The 16424-nt window shown below is 43.2% G+C and overlaps 1 protein-coding gene across 1 annotated transcript in view; it reads right to left on the bottom strand.

Moving 5' to 3' along the window:
* Positions 1–1615: 1615 nt before the first annotated feature.
* LOC106580800 (ankyrin repeat domain-containing protein 13B) overlaps positions 1616–16424 on the bottom strand; it is a 36593-nt gene continuing 21784 nt past the window's right edge. The window contains exons 4-15 of the mRNA XM_014162240.3: positions 15009–15054; positions 14569–14712; positions 13579–13795; positions 13113–13179; positions 12716–12797; positions 11872–11936; positions 11209–11345; positions 10194–10351; positions 9131–9325; positions 7365–7534; positions 6752–6828; positions 1616–5571 (exon numbers count right to left, since the gene is read on the bottom strand). Coding sequence (XP_014017715.1) covers positions 5370–5571; positions 6752–6828; positions 7365–7534; positions 9131–9325; positions 10194–10351; positions 11209–11345; positions 11872–11936; positions 12716–12797; positions 13113–13179; positions 13579–13795; positions 14569–14712; positions 15009–15054 — 1560 coding nt within the window. The 3' untranslated portion in view covers positions 1616–5369. The remainder of the gene's footprint in view (positions 5572–6751; positions 6829–7364; positions 7535–9130; positions 9326–10193; positions 10352–11208; positions 11346–11871; positions 11937–12715; positions 12798–13112; positions 13180–13578; positions 13796–14568; positions 14713–15008; positions 15055–16424) is intronic.

A 16424-nucleotide genomic window follows, 5' to 3' on the forward strand; every position in this document is an offset into this window, starting at 1 on the left:
TTTTTAAAGTACTTTAGTGACCACAGTCAGGACGCCCATTTAACATCCCACCTGAAAGACGGCACACTACACAGGGCAATGTCCCCAATCACTACCCTGGGGCATTTAAAAAAAAAAAGTGCCTCCTGGCCTTCCAACACCACTTCCAGCAGCATCTGGTCTCCCATCCAGTGAGCAACTGTGACCAACCAAGATAAGCTTCACAGGCAAGCCAGCAGTGGGATGCAGAGTGGTATGCTACTGGCACAGAATAAAGTATATTCAGAGATCAGCCATGGTACTGGGTTGTCATAAACTCAGTGGTGGGAAAAAGTACTCAATTTTCATACTTGAGTAAAGATACCTTAATAGAAAATGACTAAAGTGAAAGTCACCCAATAAAATACTACTTGAATAAAAGTTAAAGTATTTGGTTTTAAATATAGTGAAGTATCAAAAGTAAAAGTATAAACCATTTCAAATTCCATATATTAAGCAAACCAGACGGCACAATTATTTTTATTGACGGATAGCCTAGGGGTACACTCGCGCTCAGACATAATTAACAAACAAAGCATTTTTTGTTTAGTGAGTCCACCAGATCAGAGACAGTAGGGATGACCAGGGATGTTGAGTGAGACCACCAGATCAGAGACAGTAGGGATGACCAGGGATGTTTAGTGAGACCACCAGATCAGAGACAGTAGGGATGACCAGGGATGTTTAGTGAGACCACCAGATCAGAGACAGTAGGGATGACCAGGGATGTTTAGTGAGACCACCAGATCAGAGACAGTAGGGATGACCAGGGATGTTTAGTGAGACCACCAGATCAGAGACAGTAGGGATGACCAGGGATGTTTAGTGAGACCACCAGATCAGACAGTAGGGATGACCAGGGATGTTTAGTGAGACCACCAGATCAGAGACAGTAGGGATGACCAGGGATGTTGTGAGACCACCAGATCAGAGACAGTAGGGATGACCAGGGATGTTTAGTGAGACCACCAGATCAGAGACAGTAGGGATGACCAGGGATGTTTAGTGAGACCACCAGATCAGAGACAGTAGGGATGACCAGGGATGTTTAGTGAGACCACCAGATCAGAGACAGTAGGGATGACCAGGGATGTTTAGTGAGACCACCAGATCAGAGACAGTAGGGATGACCAGGGATGTTTAGTGAGACCACCAGATCAGAGACAGTAGGGATGACCAGGGATGTTCTATTGATAAGTATTTTCCTTATCGTCAAAATGTAACGAATGCTTTTGGGTGTCAGGGGAAAATGTATGTAGTAAAAAGTATATTTTCTTAAGGAATGTAGAAAAGTAAAAGTTGGCAAAAATATAAAGTGCAGATACTCCAAAAAACTACTTAAGAAGTACTTTAAAATGTTGTTGCATATGTACTTTACACCAATATATAAACTTCAGTGAAGATTATGCTGGTTTATGCAGGTTATTGTATTGCCCGTTCTATGATGACATCGAGTAATTCTTAAGGACTTTTTCTTATCGTATAATTTTAACAGAACGTAGAACATCACTTAGACACTGGTTTGGTCCTGGAGATAAGTCATCTGATATTAAGTTGTGAACTGCTTGTTTAATGAAAGAAACAGGAATACCACAGATGTTTTTTAAAAAAAAGTTGTTTTATTGACTTCCTTACATACGCCACAAAATGTTTCATTGCCTTTAAATCCTACTTTGTGAAAACCAGCCACTTAAAATAATAATAATCTGGCAAGCTAAACAATAAATAGGAGTATGAACCGGACTCCTAATTTGTGCTGATGTCCTAATGTTCTTTGTTTTCATAACTTCACAAAAAAACTAAAAAACAAGCAATTTGTGACACCTGCCCATTTAATGTATATCGCCTGCCCCCCCCCCCCCCCCCCCCCCCTCCGAGATTGGCTCAGGTCAGAAATGAAAACCCACAGAAGTGTCGGCCATGCTGAGATGTCACACAAGTACCACTCCATTCCCCATGCAAACAAACACATCACAACTCCATTCATATCGAGTGCAGAGGCTTTTTTTTTCAGTAAAATATCAAACTCACAAAGCTCACCATGAAACGTGTCTCCACCAGTCCTCATTTCTGTCATCTCTAGTCTCTCCATGTCCCACCTCTCCCTTCATAACAGAAACCTACAATATATGTGCTCCCTGTAATAACCTCTGTGAAAAAGATGGATCTACACTGAACAAAAATATAAACGCAACATGTAAAGCATTGGTCCCATGTTTCGTGAGTTGAAAAAAAAGATCCCAGAAATGTTCCATACGCACAAAAAGATTATTTCACTCAAATTTGTTTGCATCCCTGTTAGTGAGCATTTCTTCAAGATAATCCATCCACCTGACAGGTGTGGCATATCAAGAAGCTGATTAAACAGTATGATCATTACAAAGGTGCACCTTGTGCTGAGGACAATAAAAGGCCACTCAAAAATTTGCAGTTTTGTCACACAACACAATGTCACAGATGTCTCAAGTTTTGAGGGAGCGTGCAATTGACATGTTGACTGCAGGAATGTCCACTAGATCTCTTGCCAGAGAATGTCATGTTTATTTCTCTACCATAAGCCTCCTCCAATGTCACACATTCATGTTAATATGATAACACCATGACAGGAGTTCATGTTAATATGATAACACCATGACAGGAGTTGATGTTAATATGATAACGCCATGACAGGAGCATTTGTCCAAGATAATCCATCCACCTGACAGGTGTGGCATATCAAGAAGCTGATTAAACAGTATGATCATTACAAAGGTGCACCTTGTGCTAAGGGCAATAAAAGGCCACTCTAAAATGTGCAGTTTTGTCACACAACACAATGCCACAGATGTCTCAAGTTTTGAGGGAGCGTGCAATTGACATGTTGACTGCAGGAATGTCCACTAGATCTCTTGCCAGAGAATGTAATGTTTATTTCTCTACCATAAGCCTCCTCCAATGTCACACATTGGATGTTAATATGCAGTATGTTCAACTGGCCTCATAACCGCTGACTATGTGTAACCATGCCAGTCCTGGACCGCCACATCCGGCTTTTTCACCTGCGGGATCATCTTGAGAGCAACCTCCCGGACAGCTGATGAAACTGTGGGTTTGCACAATCGAAGAATTTCTGCACAAACTGTCAGAAACCGTCTCAGGGAAGCTCATCTGCATGCTTGTCGTCCTCACAAGGGTCGTAACCGACTATAGTGGGAAAATGCTCACCTTCGATGGCCACTGGCATGCTGGAGAAGTGTGCTCTTCACGGATGAATCCCGGTTTCAACTGTACTGGGCAGATGACAAACAGCCTGATCAACTCTATGCGAAGGAGATATGTCGCGCTGCATGAGGCAAATGGTAGTCACACCAGATACTGACTGGTTTTCTGATCCACACCCCCTACCTTTTGTTTCAAGGTATCTGTGACCAACAGCTGCATATCTGTATTCCCAGTCATGTGAAATCCATAGATTAGGGCCTAATGAATTTATTTAAATTGACTGATTTCCTTATATGAACTGTAACTCAGGAAAATTGTTGAAATTGTTGCATGTTGCGTTTATATTTTGTTCAGTATATATTAATTCATGTGTAGCCATATTGTGTATGTCATGGTTATATTAGCCCCTCTGGAGTTCAAAGGGTGAGAAACAGCAGCTGTATGGTGGCAGTACACATTGAAAGGTATAGGATGCTGTAACTGTTGTGAACAGACAAGCTGCCAACGGACCAGTCTCCTGTCATAGTGTTATCATACTAACATGAACTCCTGTCATAGTGTTATCATATTAACATGAACACCTGTCATAGTGTTATCATATTAACATGAACTCCTGTCATGGCCTTATCATATTAACATGAACTCCTGTCATAGTGTTATCATACTAACATGAACTCCTGTCATAGTGTTATCATACTAACATGAACTCCTGTCATGGCCTTATCATATTAACATGAACTCCTGTCATAGTGTTATCATATTAACATGAACTCCTGTCATGGCGTTATCATATTAACATGAACTCCTGTCATAGTGTTATCATATTAACATGAACTCCTGTCATGGCGTTATCATATTAACATGAACTCCTGTCATGGTGTTATCATATTAACATGAACACCTGTCATGGCGTTATCATATTAACATGAACTCCTGTCATGGCGTTATCATATTAACATGAACTCCTGTCATGGCGTTATCATATTAACATGAACTCCTGTCATGGCGTTATCATATTAACATGAACTCCTGTCATGGCGTTATCATATTAACATGAACTCCTGTCATGGTGTTATCATATTAACATGAACTCCTGTCATGGCGTTATCATATTAACATGAACTCCTGTCATGGAGTTATCATATTAACATGAACTCCTGTCATGGCGTTATCATATTAACATGAACTCCTGTCATAGTGTTATATTAACATGAACTCCTGTCATGGCGTTATCATATTAACATGAACTCCTGTCATGGAGTTATCATATTAACATGAACTCCTGTCATGGTGTTATCATATTAACATGAACTCCTGTCATGGAGTTATCATATTAACATGAACTCCTGTCATGGTGTTATCATATTAACATGAACTCCTGTCATGGTGTTATCATATTAACATGAACTCTATAGGGTTATTATTCTATCTACTTATTAGGACCATAAACATCCATCCACAGTCTAACTACAGTACGTTTTGATTTTATGCAAATCAAAGGGGGGGAAAAAATGTATCAATCTATTAAAAATGAGGAAGTAATAGGGTCTGTCAACATCCCACCCCTTTGACCCACCTGACACTCACACAGAGGGCAGTATTCATTAGGGCACACTATAGCAGAATGATTTGCAACAGTAAACGATAACAAGTGTTTCTTATTAGACAATTTCAGGTAGTCCGTCCCTGTTTCATTACATTTTCTTTCGTTTGGTGCCTAATGAATAAGACCCAGGTCTGTGAAGTGGACACAAACCCTATCCCCCAATCACAGGACCGTTTATTAACGCATGGCCTTCACACACAAACACAATTTGTATTACCCTAGCACCACTGATGTGGTCGGTCAATGTAGCATTCCATTAAAAGTGTTTCTTCTTGTTTCTTGTTGTAAACGTGCACTGACTGCGAGTGCAGAGTGGCACCAGAGAGTAGTGAGTCTGTATTGTAGCTGTATCAGCACTGTAGAGCCCTGTTGTGCCACACAGACAGGCTCTTATTGAAGGAGCACAGTGGGAAAGGGGATATGGGACGGTCGGAGGAGCAAGGCTGTCACAGCCAGGAGTAGGATGCTCCTATTGACTACCTTCTCTGCACCTTCTCCTCCTCCTCTCCCATACCTCCTACAGCCCAACTGGCCAATCAGGCTCTCATTTCTCCATGAGTGACAGCTGGATGATCCGCTGCAGCTCCTCCTCCTCTTGCCGTCGCAGTAGCTCGGCCTCTGCCTGGTCCTGCGCCGACAGCTCCATGGCCAGGCGGAGTTGCTGGTCGTAGCTACAGGCTGCGGGGGGCTTCTTGGTGGGCGTGTTACAGAGGCTGGCTGGAGGGCAAGGCCTGTGCTGAGGAGTCCTGGAGGAGAAGGGTGTGGGGGAGGAGACAATGGGGTTGGAAACCTGGTTATTGCATAAGGAGAATAGAGGAATTGACAGTGACAGTGGAAATGGTTGAAAAATATGGTGGACCTAGATTTATTTTGACAAGACTTCATTTGAGTAAGAAAAAGGAGTTGTCATGTGCATGCACGCACGTCCGTATGTGTACATGCAAACACACACCAACACAGACACACACACACACAAACATATTTGTTTTACTATCCTTGTGAGGACCAAACAATTGATTCCCCTTCAAAATTGTAGTTTCCCCTAACCCCTAACCTTAAACCCAAACCTAACCTCTAATTGTAACCCTAAACCTAACCTCTAATTGTAACCCTAAACCTAACCCCTAATTTTAACTCTAATTGTAACCCTAAACCTAACCTCTAATTGTAACCCTAAACCTAACCCCTAATTCTAACTCTAATTGTAACCCTAAACCTAACCCCTAATTCTAACTCTAATTGTAACCCTAAACCTAACCCCTAATTCTAACTCTAATTGTAACCCTAAACCTAACCCCTAATTCTAACTCTAATTGTAACACTAAACCTAACCCCTGAGCCTAAAATAGCTTTTTTCCTCGTGAGGACCGGTCAAAATGTCCCCACTTGTCTGAATTTTATCCTTAGTAAAGGTTAGTAAAACCACACGCACACACAAAATTGTGCTAGTTTGAGTTGATGTAGCATGCAGTATACTGTTTCCAGAGAGGGCATACAGGAGAGAGGCAGATCTACGATATATCAGTGGGGGCCAGTCAGTCAGAGTGTATCTACTATATGAGGTGGGGGCCAGTCAGTCAGAGTGTATCTACCGTATTAGGTGGGCGCCAGTCAGTCAGAGTGTATCTACTGTATGAGGTGGGGGCCAGTCAGTCAGTGTATCTACCATATGAGGTGGGGGCCAGTCACTCAGAGTGTATCTACTGTATGAGGTGGGGGCCAGTCACTCAGAGTGTATCTATTGTATGAGGTGCAGGCAAAGACAACAGTGTGTGCATGAATAGGAGTGAGTCAACAGTGACATTGTGTGCTGTGAACGCAGCCAGGAAGCTCTCTGGCCTCCAGTGTGCTGGAGAAGGGCGAGCCAAGGCTAAAGCAAACAAAGGCTGAGTAGGATAGCGAGTCGAGTGCAGAGAAAGCGCAGACCTTTGCAGGCGACTGGGGTCACAGGGAAGAGTACGTGTGCTGGGCTTGCTGTTGGTCAGCGCCTCCCAGATAGTCACCTATACACACACCAGGAAGTAGACAGAGTCAGAGAGATAGTCAACAAGACTCACCAAAGGCTCTTGTAGTTTCAATCTCAGTGTTGACATTGGATTATGGCCTAGGATACTGAGTCAACTGTTTGTCTAGCTAGCTGATAGGATAAACTTATACCACGCCTTTACAGTGTATCTGGTATTTGTAGATCTTTGCACAACTGTACACACTACTAATGCGATGTGCCTGTAGTTGATTAACATCCCGAACGAGCCCCCGAAATATGGTATTACTTTAGAGTTAAGGTTACGCGACTACCATGACTTGTGTTCCACTTAGGAACGAAGAGGACTACCATCATACCATACTTCATGTTCATTAGGCACCAAATGTCAGGAAACAAACTAAAATGTGTAGGGACTACCTGGACTTTCCCAGTAAGAAACACTCATTTTCCTTTGCAAATGGTTTTCCAACGTTTTTCTTTGTGTTCTTTAACGAAGACGAGCCAGGTTTTGAGATGGCAGTAAGCCCTATGAGGGGCCAGAGTGAGTCTGACCTGGTCGTACTCAGAGCCAGCCTCCAGCAGACTCTGTTGGATGGCAAACTGCAGCAGGTCCTCCTCCTCATCACCACGCATGTTGTTGGCCCTCTGGTTGCCTCCCAGCACAGTGTAACCCTGAGGGGGCTCGAACACACACGGGGGGATCTCCCCTCCATGACACGACGCTGCATAGAGGGAGTGACACGGCACAGGAGTGATGGGATGTTATGGGTCATTCCTGAATTGCTGTGGCATTTGCATCCCTTGCCTTAGCAACAATGAAAAACACTTTAAAATGCCAAATAGTTACACATCATACATGTTTTGTTTATATTAACTGTTTATCAATGATACAACATAATGCAAGTCATTTATATTGCAATACTTTATGTTTATGCATTGTTTAAAGTACTTAGAACAATTGGCTTGTCCAAGACGCGATGAGTAGAGTTGTAGTGACATGTTTTTGGGATAGAGATAGCTATCTATTATTTTGAATGGTAAAAAGTTAACTAAAGTATTTAATATATTGTAAGGGCCACTAAAAACAAAGAAGGCTATTAAAATAAATTCACTCATTATAAAGATACACAAGGACCTTGAGTATTCCCTCCAGTGGCAAACGGAGGGGGAGGGGTTTATATTAAAGACATTTTTTTAGCCAATCACACCCTTTTAGAATGTCATTAATTTAAAGTGTCATTGGTGGTACTCAATTTAAATGAAGGGAAAATTACATTGTGAGTAAAAATATGAATCATATCACTTTAGTAAATTATTTTGTAAAGGTTAATTACTCATGAATGATAGGGGGAAAAAAATAAAACATTTCACCTAAATAGACATACCCAAACATAATTATTATTCATGAGCTGGCCATAAACAATAACTGGTAATGCTGCATAGTTTTAGAAAGGTCTGGAACTCACCTTTCTGGTAATACTAGTTATATATATCTGGGGTGTACTAACATTTGAGGACACAAGCACAGAGTAGAAATATTATGAAAATATGAAAATCATATATGATTTTTTTCCTATTCAACAGAAGTGGGGCAATAGAGATTGAGATGACTGAAATGCTTTCTAAATATAGCTCCGCTGAGGGAGTGGAAAGGAGAGCAGACAGATGGGCCTTTTTGGTGCTATAAGGTACGGACCCTACGGCGTTAACAGAACACTTTGTACGCCAAAATGTCAGTCGGAACCGGTCCAGAACCATATGGGGGACTTAACATCTAAGAGTTAGATTTGAGCTGTAGTCTCCATTTAATAACATCCTCAGTTTCCTAAAATGTGTCATTGGTCGTGTTACCGTCATTGGTGTTACTGCTGCCATATTAGATGCATTTAGAATGGGAAAATGTAGCCAAAAATATTGAAATCAAAATGAGGTTCATATTTTTCCAAAATGTCATGCCCAAATCCCACCTCAATTCACAAACAACCCTCATGTTATGTTATTATGAGTGTTTCCTGTCCAACCAAGTAAACACTGACTTTGTCCTGGTCAAGTCATGTGATCGGGAAACACTCCTGGCCCTATTTGTAGTGTAAAGATGGAGTGTATCACAGGAGGTTGGTGGCACCTTAATTGGGGAGGATGAGCTCGTGGTAATGGCTGGAGTGGAATGAGTGGAATGGTATCAAATACATCAAACACCTGGTTTCCATGTGTTTGATGCCATTCCATTTAATCCATTCCAGCATTATTATGAGCCATCCTCCCCTCGGGGGTTGGTGTGGTGTGTGTGTGTGTGTGTGTGTGTGTGCGTTTCTCACTCGTGGAGCTGGAGCTGGAGACACTAGAAGAATCGCTGCCTGGGGAGGGTGTGTCTGTGTCAGTCCTGGGGCTGCTGTCCTTCTGTCCGACCACCTCCCCCTCCACCCGGTCCGGCCCCATCACAGACCCCTCCTCACACCTGTTCAGGTTCCCAAAGGTGATCCGGGCATTCAGGATGTGATAGATGGGAATTTCTGAGAAGACGAAGAGAAGTGAGAGAGATGTTTAGGATTTAGGATTATCACTGGATTCATAATTAACGTGCAATAGGTGTAAATATTCCCAACGTTAAAGTTCTAAAGACCACATTTTGGGCAAATCCCGATGAAACATATTTGAGGCAGCATCTGAATGAATTTAAGGAGCAGCCAGAATGCCACCTCTGGCATAAGGACAGGTGGGTCAGCTTCAGTGGTGGAAAAAGTACCCAATTGTCATACTTGAGTAAAAGTAAAGATACCTTAATAGAAAATTACTCAAGTGAAAGTGAAAGTCACCCAGTAAAACACTAATTAAGTAAAAGTGAATATACTTAAGTATCAAAAGTAAAACAAAAAATAATTTCAAATTCCTTATATTCAGGAAACCAGACGGTACAATTTTCTAGTTTTCTTAATTTACTGATAGCCAGGGGCACACTCCAACACTCAGACATCATTTAGAAATGAAGCGTGTGTTTAGTGAGTCCGCCAGATCAGTGACAGTAGAGATTATCAGGGATGTTCTCTTGATAAGTGTGTGAATTGGACCATTTTCCTGTCCATTGAAAATGTAATGAGTCATTTTGGGTGTCAGGGAAAATGTGTGGAGTAAAAAGTACATTATTTTCTTTAAGGATGTAGTGGAAAAGTAAACATCAAAAATATAAATAGTCAAGTAAAGTAGAGATACCCCTAAAAAAATGACTTAAGTATTAGTATTTTGAAGTATTTTTACTTAAGCACTTTAAACCACTGATCTACTTTTGATAACCTTTCTCTCCACTCTCACTACCATGATGTGCCAGGTCTCTAGGATGCAGAGCAAATTATCTGGTTACGAGAGTGTCCTCTACTCCCTCACCGATCTTGACAGGGAAGCCGGGGGGCAGTCGCAGGGTAATGAAGTCCCTGAGCTTGGCGAAGAGGGCGTTGGAGATGGCCATGAGGTCAATGATGGGCGCCACCTGCTCCGCTAAGGACAGAGGATGGGACTCACACAGCCACAGCTTAGCCTTGAACCTGAGGAAACCGGGAAACATGTACGTATGTATATTATACAATACACCTGACTCTTGTTCAGAAGGGGTCAACGTTGCAGAATGTTTGGAAACGTAAAATGAAGAGTAGTCCCTCCCTGTTGAATTTGTGTTCTGTTAAGTGCCTAATGAACACCACCGTGTTATACACAAGTACTACAAACAGCACAATGCAGTAACGTGTCGCACAGAAAGCATCTTCGTTGGTCACGGCAGGCATATTGAAAAACTGTGAGAGACTGGAACTCTACTTCTATCTCATCCTAGAACATTTATCAAATCCTGAGAGAATATTTTTAGCCTTGTAATTTGTTGCACTGCAAAAGATCGGCTTCACCATTGACTCGGCAATCAACTGTTCTCAAAAGTACTGTGTGTGCAGAGTTTCTGTTCAGGCCATTCCATGTTTATTTTCAACCGACGAGATAATGTACTAGTAGCCTAGTAATCGGGCTGGGACATCATCTCACTGTTGCCTTGTCACAATCTATCCAATAACCAGCAGAATTCTAAACGGCTATTGATGTGATATCCAGGTTCCTAGTCAATTACCAGATCACACATCATACATAGATTGGATAGAAGGAAAACATGTACATGCATGGGCCAGAACCAAAACACTTGACAGGGCCAGAGACATACTGTAGACCGCATCCAAAATGGCACCCTATTCCCTATATAATGCACTACATTGGGTCCTGGTCAAAAGTAATGCACTATAAAGGGAATAGGGTGCCATTTGGGATGCATACATATTGTATGGTTCTGGACAGGACTATTATAGCCAAGGGCCCCAGGCATAGAGGTTGTTATAAGGGCTGTGATGGCTGTCGCTGTCACCTTTGAGTCTTGGTGGTGAGTTGACAGGGGTGGCCAATATCCCGGGTGCCCAGGGGCAGGTTCGGACTGAAGTACTCCTCGGCTGTCAGGGCTGTGGGGTTGGTCACGGCAGGACTTGACATCTGAGTCACTAGGGCCTGTTGAGAGAAGGGGAGGGGGGGGGGGGGTATGGGGAGAGAGGAGAGGAGAGAGAGAGGGAGAGAGATATAGAGGAAGCGAGACAGAGTGAAAGAGATTGAGTGAGAGAGAGAGAGAGAGAGAGAGAGAGAGAGAGGAGAGTGAGAGAGAGAGAGAGAGAGAGAGAGAGAGAGAGAGAGAGAGATAAAAGGAGGGAGGGTGAAGAAAGAGAGCGAAAGAGAGAGGGAGAAGGAAGGAGGGTTAAGAGAGAGAAAGAAAGAGAGAGTGAGAGGATGAGAGGGGGATAAAGATTGTCAGCGGGTTTGCTAGCAGAAGCCAATTAAAATGGTCATCAATATTTGAGAGAGAAGAGAAGCCCAGGGACCTCTTCGCTCATATCAATAATTGCCAGCTATGTTGGCTTATGATTCACTGTAGCAATAAGGTCAAATCCATATACAATGATGAGGATTAGGATTGATGATTGTGATGAGGAGGATAATGATTTGGATAATGATTTGGATAATGATGACTGTGACCACTAACCCCATTGTTGGGCCCCACGTGTTGCTCGGCGATCCCTAGGAAGTTCTGCAGGGGTGTCTTACCGCCTGAGGAAAAGGTCACATCAGTGGAACATACATGAGAGGAACTCAGAACAAGTCTATGACCATAGAAATAGGGTTAGTAGGAATGTTGGAATGTTGACCTGGTAGTGGAAGTGGGAATGTCTGTTTTACTAATACTATTTCTATGTCTGCAACACTAACCTAAGAATTCTCGACTGGTGTCTCTCATCAATTTTGGAGGGATAGAGATGGGCTAAGGGACTGGGGGAGTTGGGTTCTTGGAGGGAGGGATTTGAGAGGGAAGGGGCCGGTGATCAGAGCAGAGCACTTTGTTGGGTAGCCCAGGGAGAGAAAAACAAGGCAAATAGTCTTCTCTGACCAAGGAAATGACTGTGGAAAATGCTTTAGGGCCACTTGTTGGAGCTTCAGTGCAATTATCCACATCAGAGCCTCTCAACAGGGGTGTGTCTATTAGTGCAAACCATAGCTAAATATTTTGCAACCCAAACAAGCGTTTCTTATTGGACAAGTTCAGGTTAGTCCTTCCCCGTTTCAGCCCATTTTCTTCCATTTGATTCCTAGTGAATACACAGTTTATTTAGGGTTGTATCCTGACTTGAGATCAGCGCGCTCAACTCAAATCTTCGCACAATCCTCCCATTGAAGTCAATTAATGACTTACACCAAAGTCTGTGTTGCACACACTTATCTCAGCTCTGAATTGAGCCCTTTTACGGCATCTATGCCAAGACGTGGAAGATTACCAGTAATGACTCAAAGGGGATTTTTACACAAATAGGTAGAACAGCAAAGAGAGACACCTTTGGGCTTCGCCTTGAGTGGCTCACTGAGATGATCCGTTCTGGTTCGAGTGATCAGTTCCACATTGGAGGCTCCGTACACCTAACAGAGAAGACAAGGACAAGAAGAGTGTCATGATTATGAGACTCTGGTTAAATAGCGCACTATATAGGGAAGAAGGTACCAATTGGGACGCACATTCGGTGACTGCTTTAGGTTAGTGATGTAGTAGGGAGGTGGGCTCAATGCTGAGTCTATGTATATCTGTATATTGATGGTGTTTTACTCTAGAACCAGCGCTCAGGGAACAGATGACATTATATACTGTACGTCTTGAACTTTAGAGTGTTTTAGGTCATTCGAGCAAAACCAAATTGAAAGCCAGGGATAGAAGGATTAATGACTCCATGTCTGTACCTTAGCCTCATACCCGTTCACCATCTCTGTCTTCTCACTGCGCCAGCCAAGGATGCCAGTCTTATTCCTGCCAGACAGACAGAGATAGCCAGACACAAAACAACAGGTCAGACTTCGAGATGGTCTTCTCCCTCCCTTCAATTCATATTCATAAATGGATTATTGGTATGTCAAGCGTACCGCTGAAGCTGCCAAAACGACAGAGGTGACACTCAGCAAGCAATAAATGATGATTACACATTCTCACCTCCCCCTCTCTCACTTTTTTTATCAAATCTGACCTGCATGAGAGTTGTGTCTGGTCTTGCCCTTAGTGACCCCCTCCCTCTCCTCTTCCTTCCTCTTCTCCTCTCCTCGTTCCCGTATCCCTCACTCACTATCATTGTTCTACTCCCTTTCTTTTTCATACCTACCTCTGCCCCTGCTCAATGCTAACCCTCTTTCTCTCGTTCCCTCCGTCTCTCACCTCTCAAAGGTGATGTTTTTGGTGTCTAGCTGGGTGGTGACCACGGCGGCGGAGAGGCGGGCTGCCACCTGCTCCTCGCTGGGCAGTAGTGCCCCCAGGAGGCCGAGGCCGGTAGTGCCCCGCCAAGGCGAAGGAGACGTCAGAGAGGACACACACAGGGTCTCACAGAACACCAGCTGTCTGTCGTGGTCCACCTCCATCACCACCGCACTGGAGTCTGACGGATAGACAGAGAGGAGGAGTACTTAGAATGAGAGTGAGAGAGCGAGGGGGGGGGGGGGGGGGTTAGAGAGAAAGATAGAGAGAAAGATGGGTTAGATAGAGAGGGAGAGAGAGAGGTTGGGTTAGAGAGACCGAGGAAGGGGAGGAGGATGGGTTAGAGACACTGATAAACGGATAGAAATGGATTTAGACAGAGATAGAGAGAAAGACGGGTTAGAGAGCGGGAGAGGAGGAAGATGTGAGAGTCATAGACAGAGAAAGAAATATGGATTTAGAGAGAGACTGAAAGATGGATGGATTAGAAAGACAGGTTAGAAAGAGACAGGAAGGGAGAGTAAGACAGGTTAGAAAGAGAAAGGAAGAGAGAGAAAGACAGGTTAGAAAGAGACAGACAGAGAGTAACAGCGACATAGACAGAAAGGAGGAGGAACAGTTAAACTAAAGAGAGAGCACTAGAGTGGAGAGTCAAGAGAGACTGAAAAGAAAGGTCATATAGACAGAGATGGAGTGAAACAGAAAGACGGAGGAGGAGGAGGAGCATTTAAAAAGATGGAGGAGTCAATAAAAGACAGTGAGAGGAAGTTCTATCAAAACAAGACATGGAGAATTCTGTCAGACAGTGACTAACATAATGATGACAGTGAGAGGGGGAAAGAAGGAAGGAAGTCCTGTGACAATAGAAAAGAGGACTCGACCACACATACACACAGACTATCGCACACACAAACACACACGCACAAACATACACACCGGCCCCTGAACCCTGACCTTGACCCCGGAAGATGAAGCTTCGGTTTCCTCTCTGCCAGGTCATCTGATCAAAGCCCATGAGAGTGGTGTCTACACGCAGACACTGGCCACTCTTCCACACGCGGTACGTGTCACTGGGGCAGATACGAGACACCAGCGGCACTAAGAAAGAGAGAGAGAGCGAGAGAGAGACAACCGTAGAAATATAATTCCTAGAATGGGGGTCACTCCCATTCAAGTCAATGGCCCTGTGATGGGTGGACTGGTGGCCATTTTGAGTGTAATTTTTTTTATTGCCGTGATCTGAGGGTCTTAACCATTCTAGGGATTCTATTTCTATGGAGACAATGCAGACTCACAGAGAAAGGAAGTCTGTCACCATATACAATCAAGCAGGAAGGCATCATCCATATAGGTAAACATCTGAGAGGCAGATAACATTACTTATTATGACTTACCCCAGCTTGTAAACTCCCATTTCATCTCCACGTAAAAGTCCTGAGCCTTGAGCAAAAGAGAGAGAAAGAGAGAGAAATATAGACCCACAAATTCCAATTGGCTAAACTTAAACTCTTTAACATCCTTCTCAGCTCTGGCATCTTCCCCAATATTTGGAACCAAGGACTGACAACCCCAATCCACAAAAGTGGAGCCATATTTGACCCCAATAACTACCTTGGGATATGTGTCAACAGCAACCTTGGGACAATCCTCTGCGTTATCATTTACAGCTGACTTGTACATTTCCTCAGTGAAAACAATGCACTGAGCAAATTTCAAACTGGCTTTATACCAAATTACCTTACGACAGACTACGTATTCATCCTGCACAACCTAATTGACAAACAAACAAACCAAAACAAAGGCAAAGTCTTCTCGTGCTTTGTTGACTTCAAAAAAGCTTTTGACTCAATTTGGCATGAGGGTCTGCTATACAAATTGATGGAAAGTGGTGTTGGGGAAAAACATACGACATTACAAAATCCATGTACACAAACAACAAGTTTGCGGTTAAAATTGGCAAAAAATACACATTTCTTTTCACAAGGACATGGGGTGAGACAGTGATGCAGCTTGAGCCCCACCCTCTTCAACATATATATCAACGAATTGGTGAGGGCACTAGAACAGTCTGCAGAACCCGGCCTCACCCTACTAGAATCTGAAGTCAAATGTTTACTGTTTGCTTATGATCTGGTGCTTCTGTCCCCAACCAAGGAGGGCCTACAGCAGCACCTAGATCTTCTGCACAGATTCTGTCAGAATAAAATTTGACATACCAATTAGGATCTGGCTAAAAATACTTGAATCCGTTATAGAACCCATTGCCCTATGGTTGTGAGGTCTGGGGTCCGTTCACCAATTAAGAATTCACAAAATGGGACAAACACCAAATTGAGATGCATGCAGAATTCAGCAAAAATATCCTCCGTGTACAACGTAAACCACCAAATAATGCATGCAGAGCAGAATTAGGCAGATACCCGCTAATTATCAAAATCCAGAAAAGAGCCTTTAAATTCTACAACCACCTAAAGGGAAGCGATTCCCAAACCTTTCCCAACAAAGCCATCACCTACAAAGAGATGAACCTGGAGAAGAGTCCCCTAAGCAAGCTGGTCCTGGGGCTCTGTTCTCAAATACAAACAGACCCCACAGAGCCCCAGGACAGCAACACAATTAGACCCAACCAAATCATGAGAAAACAAAATGTTTTACCTTTATTTAACTAGGCAAGTCAGTTAAGAACAAATTCTTATTTACAATGATTTCCTACCGGGGAACAGTGGGTTAACTGCCTTGTCCAGGGGCAGAATGACAGATTTTTACCTTGTCAGCTTGGGGATTCGTTCCAGCAACCTTTCGGTTACTGG

The sequence above is a fragment of the Salmo salar genome, chromosome 20, assembly GCF_965601325.2.
Source record: "Salmo salar chromosome 20, fSalSal1, whole genome shotgun sequence".
NCBI classification, from domain to species: Eukaryota; Metazoa; Chordata; class Actinopteri; order Salmoniformes; family Salmonidae; genus Salmo; species Salmo salar.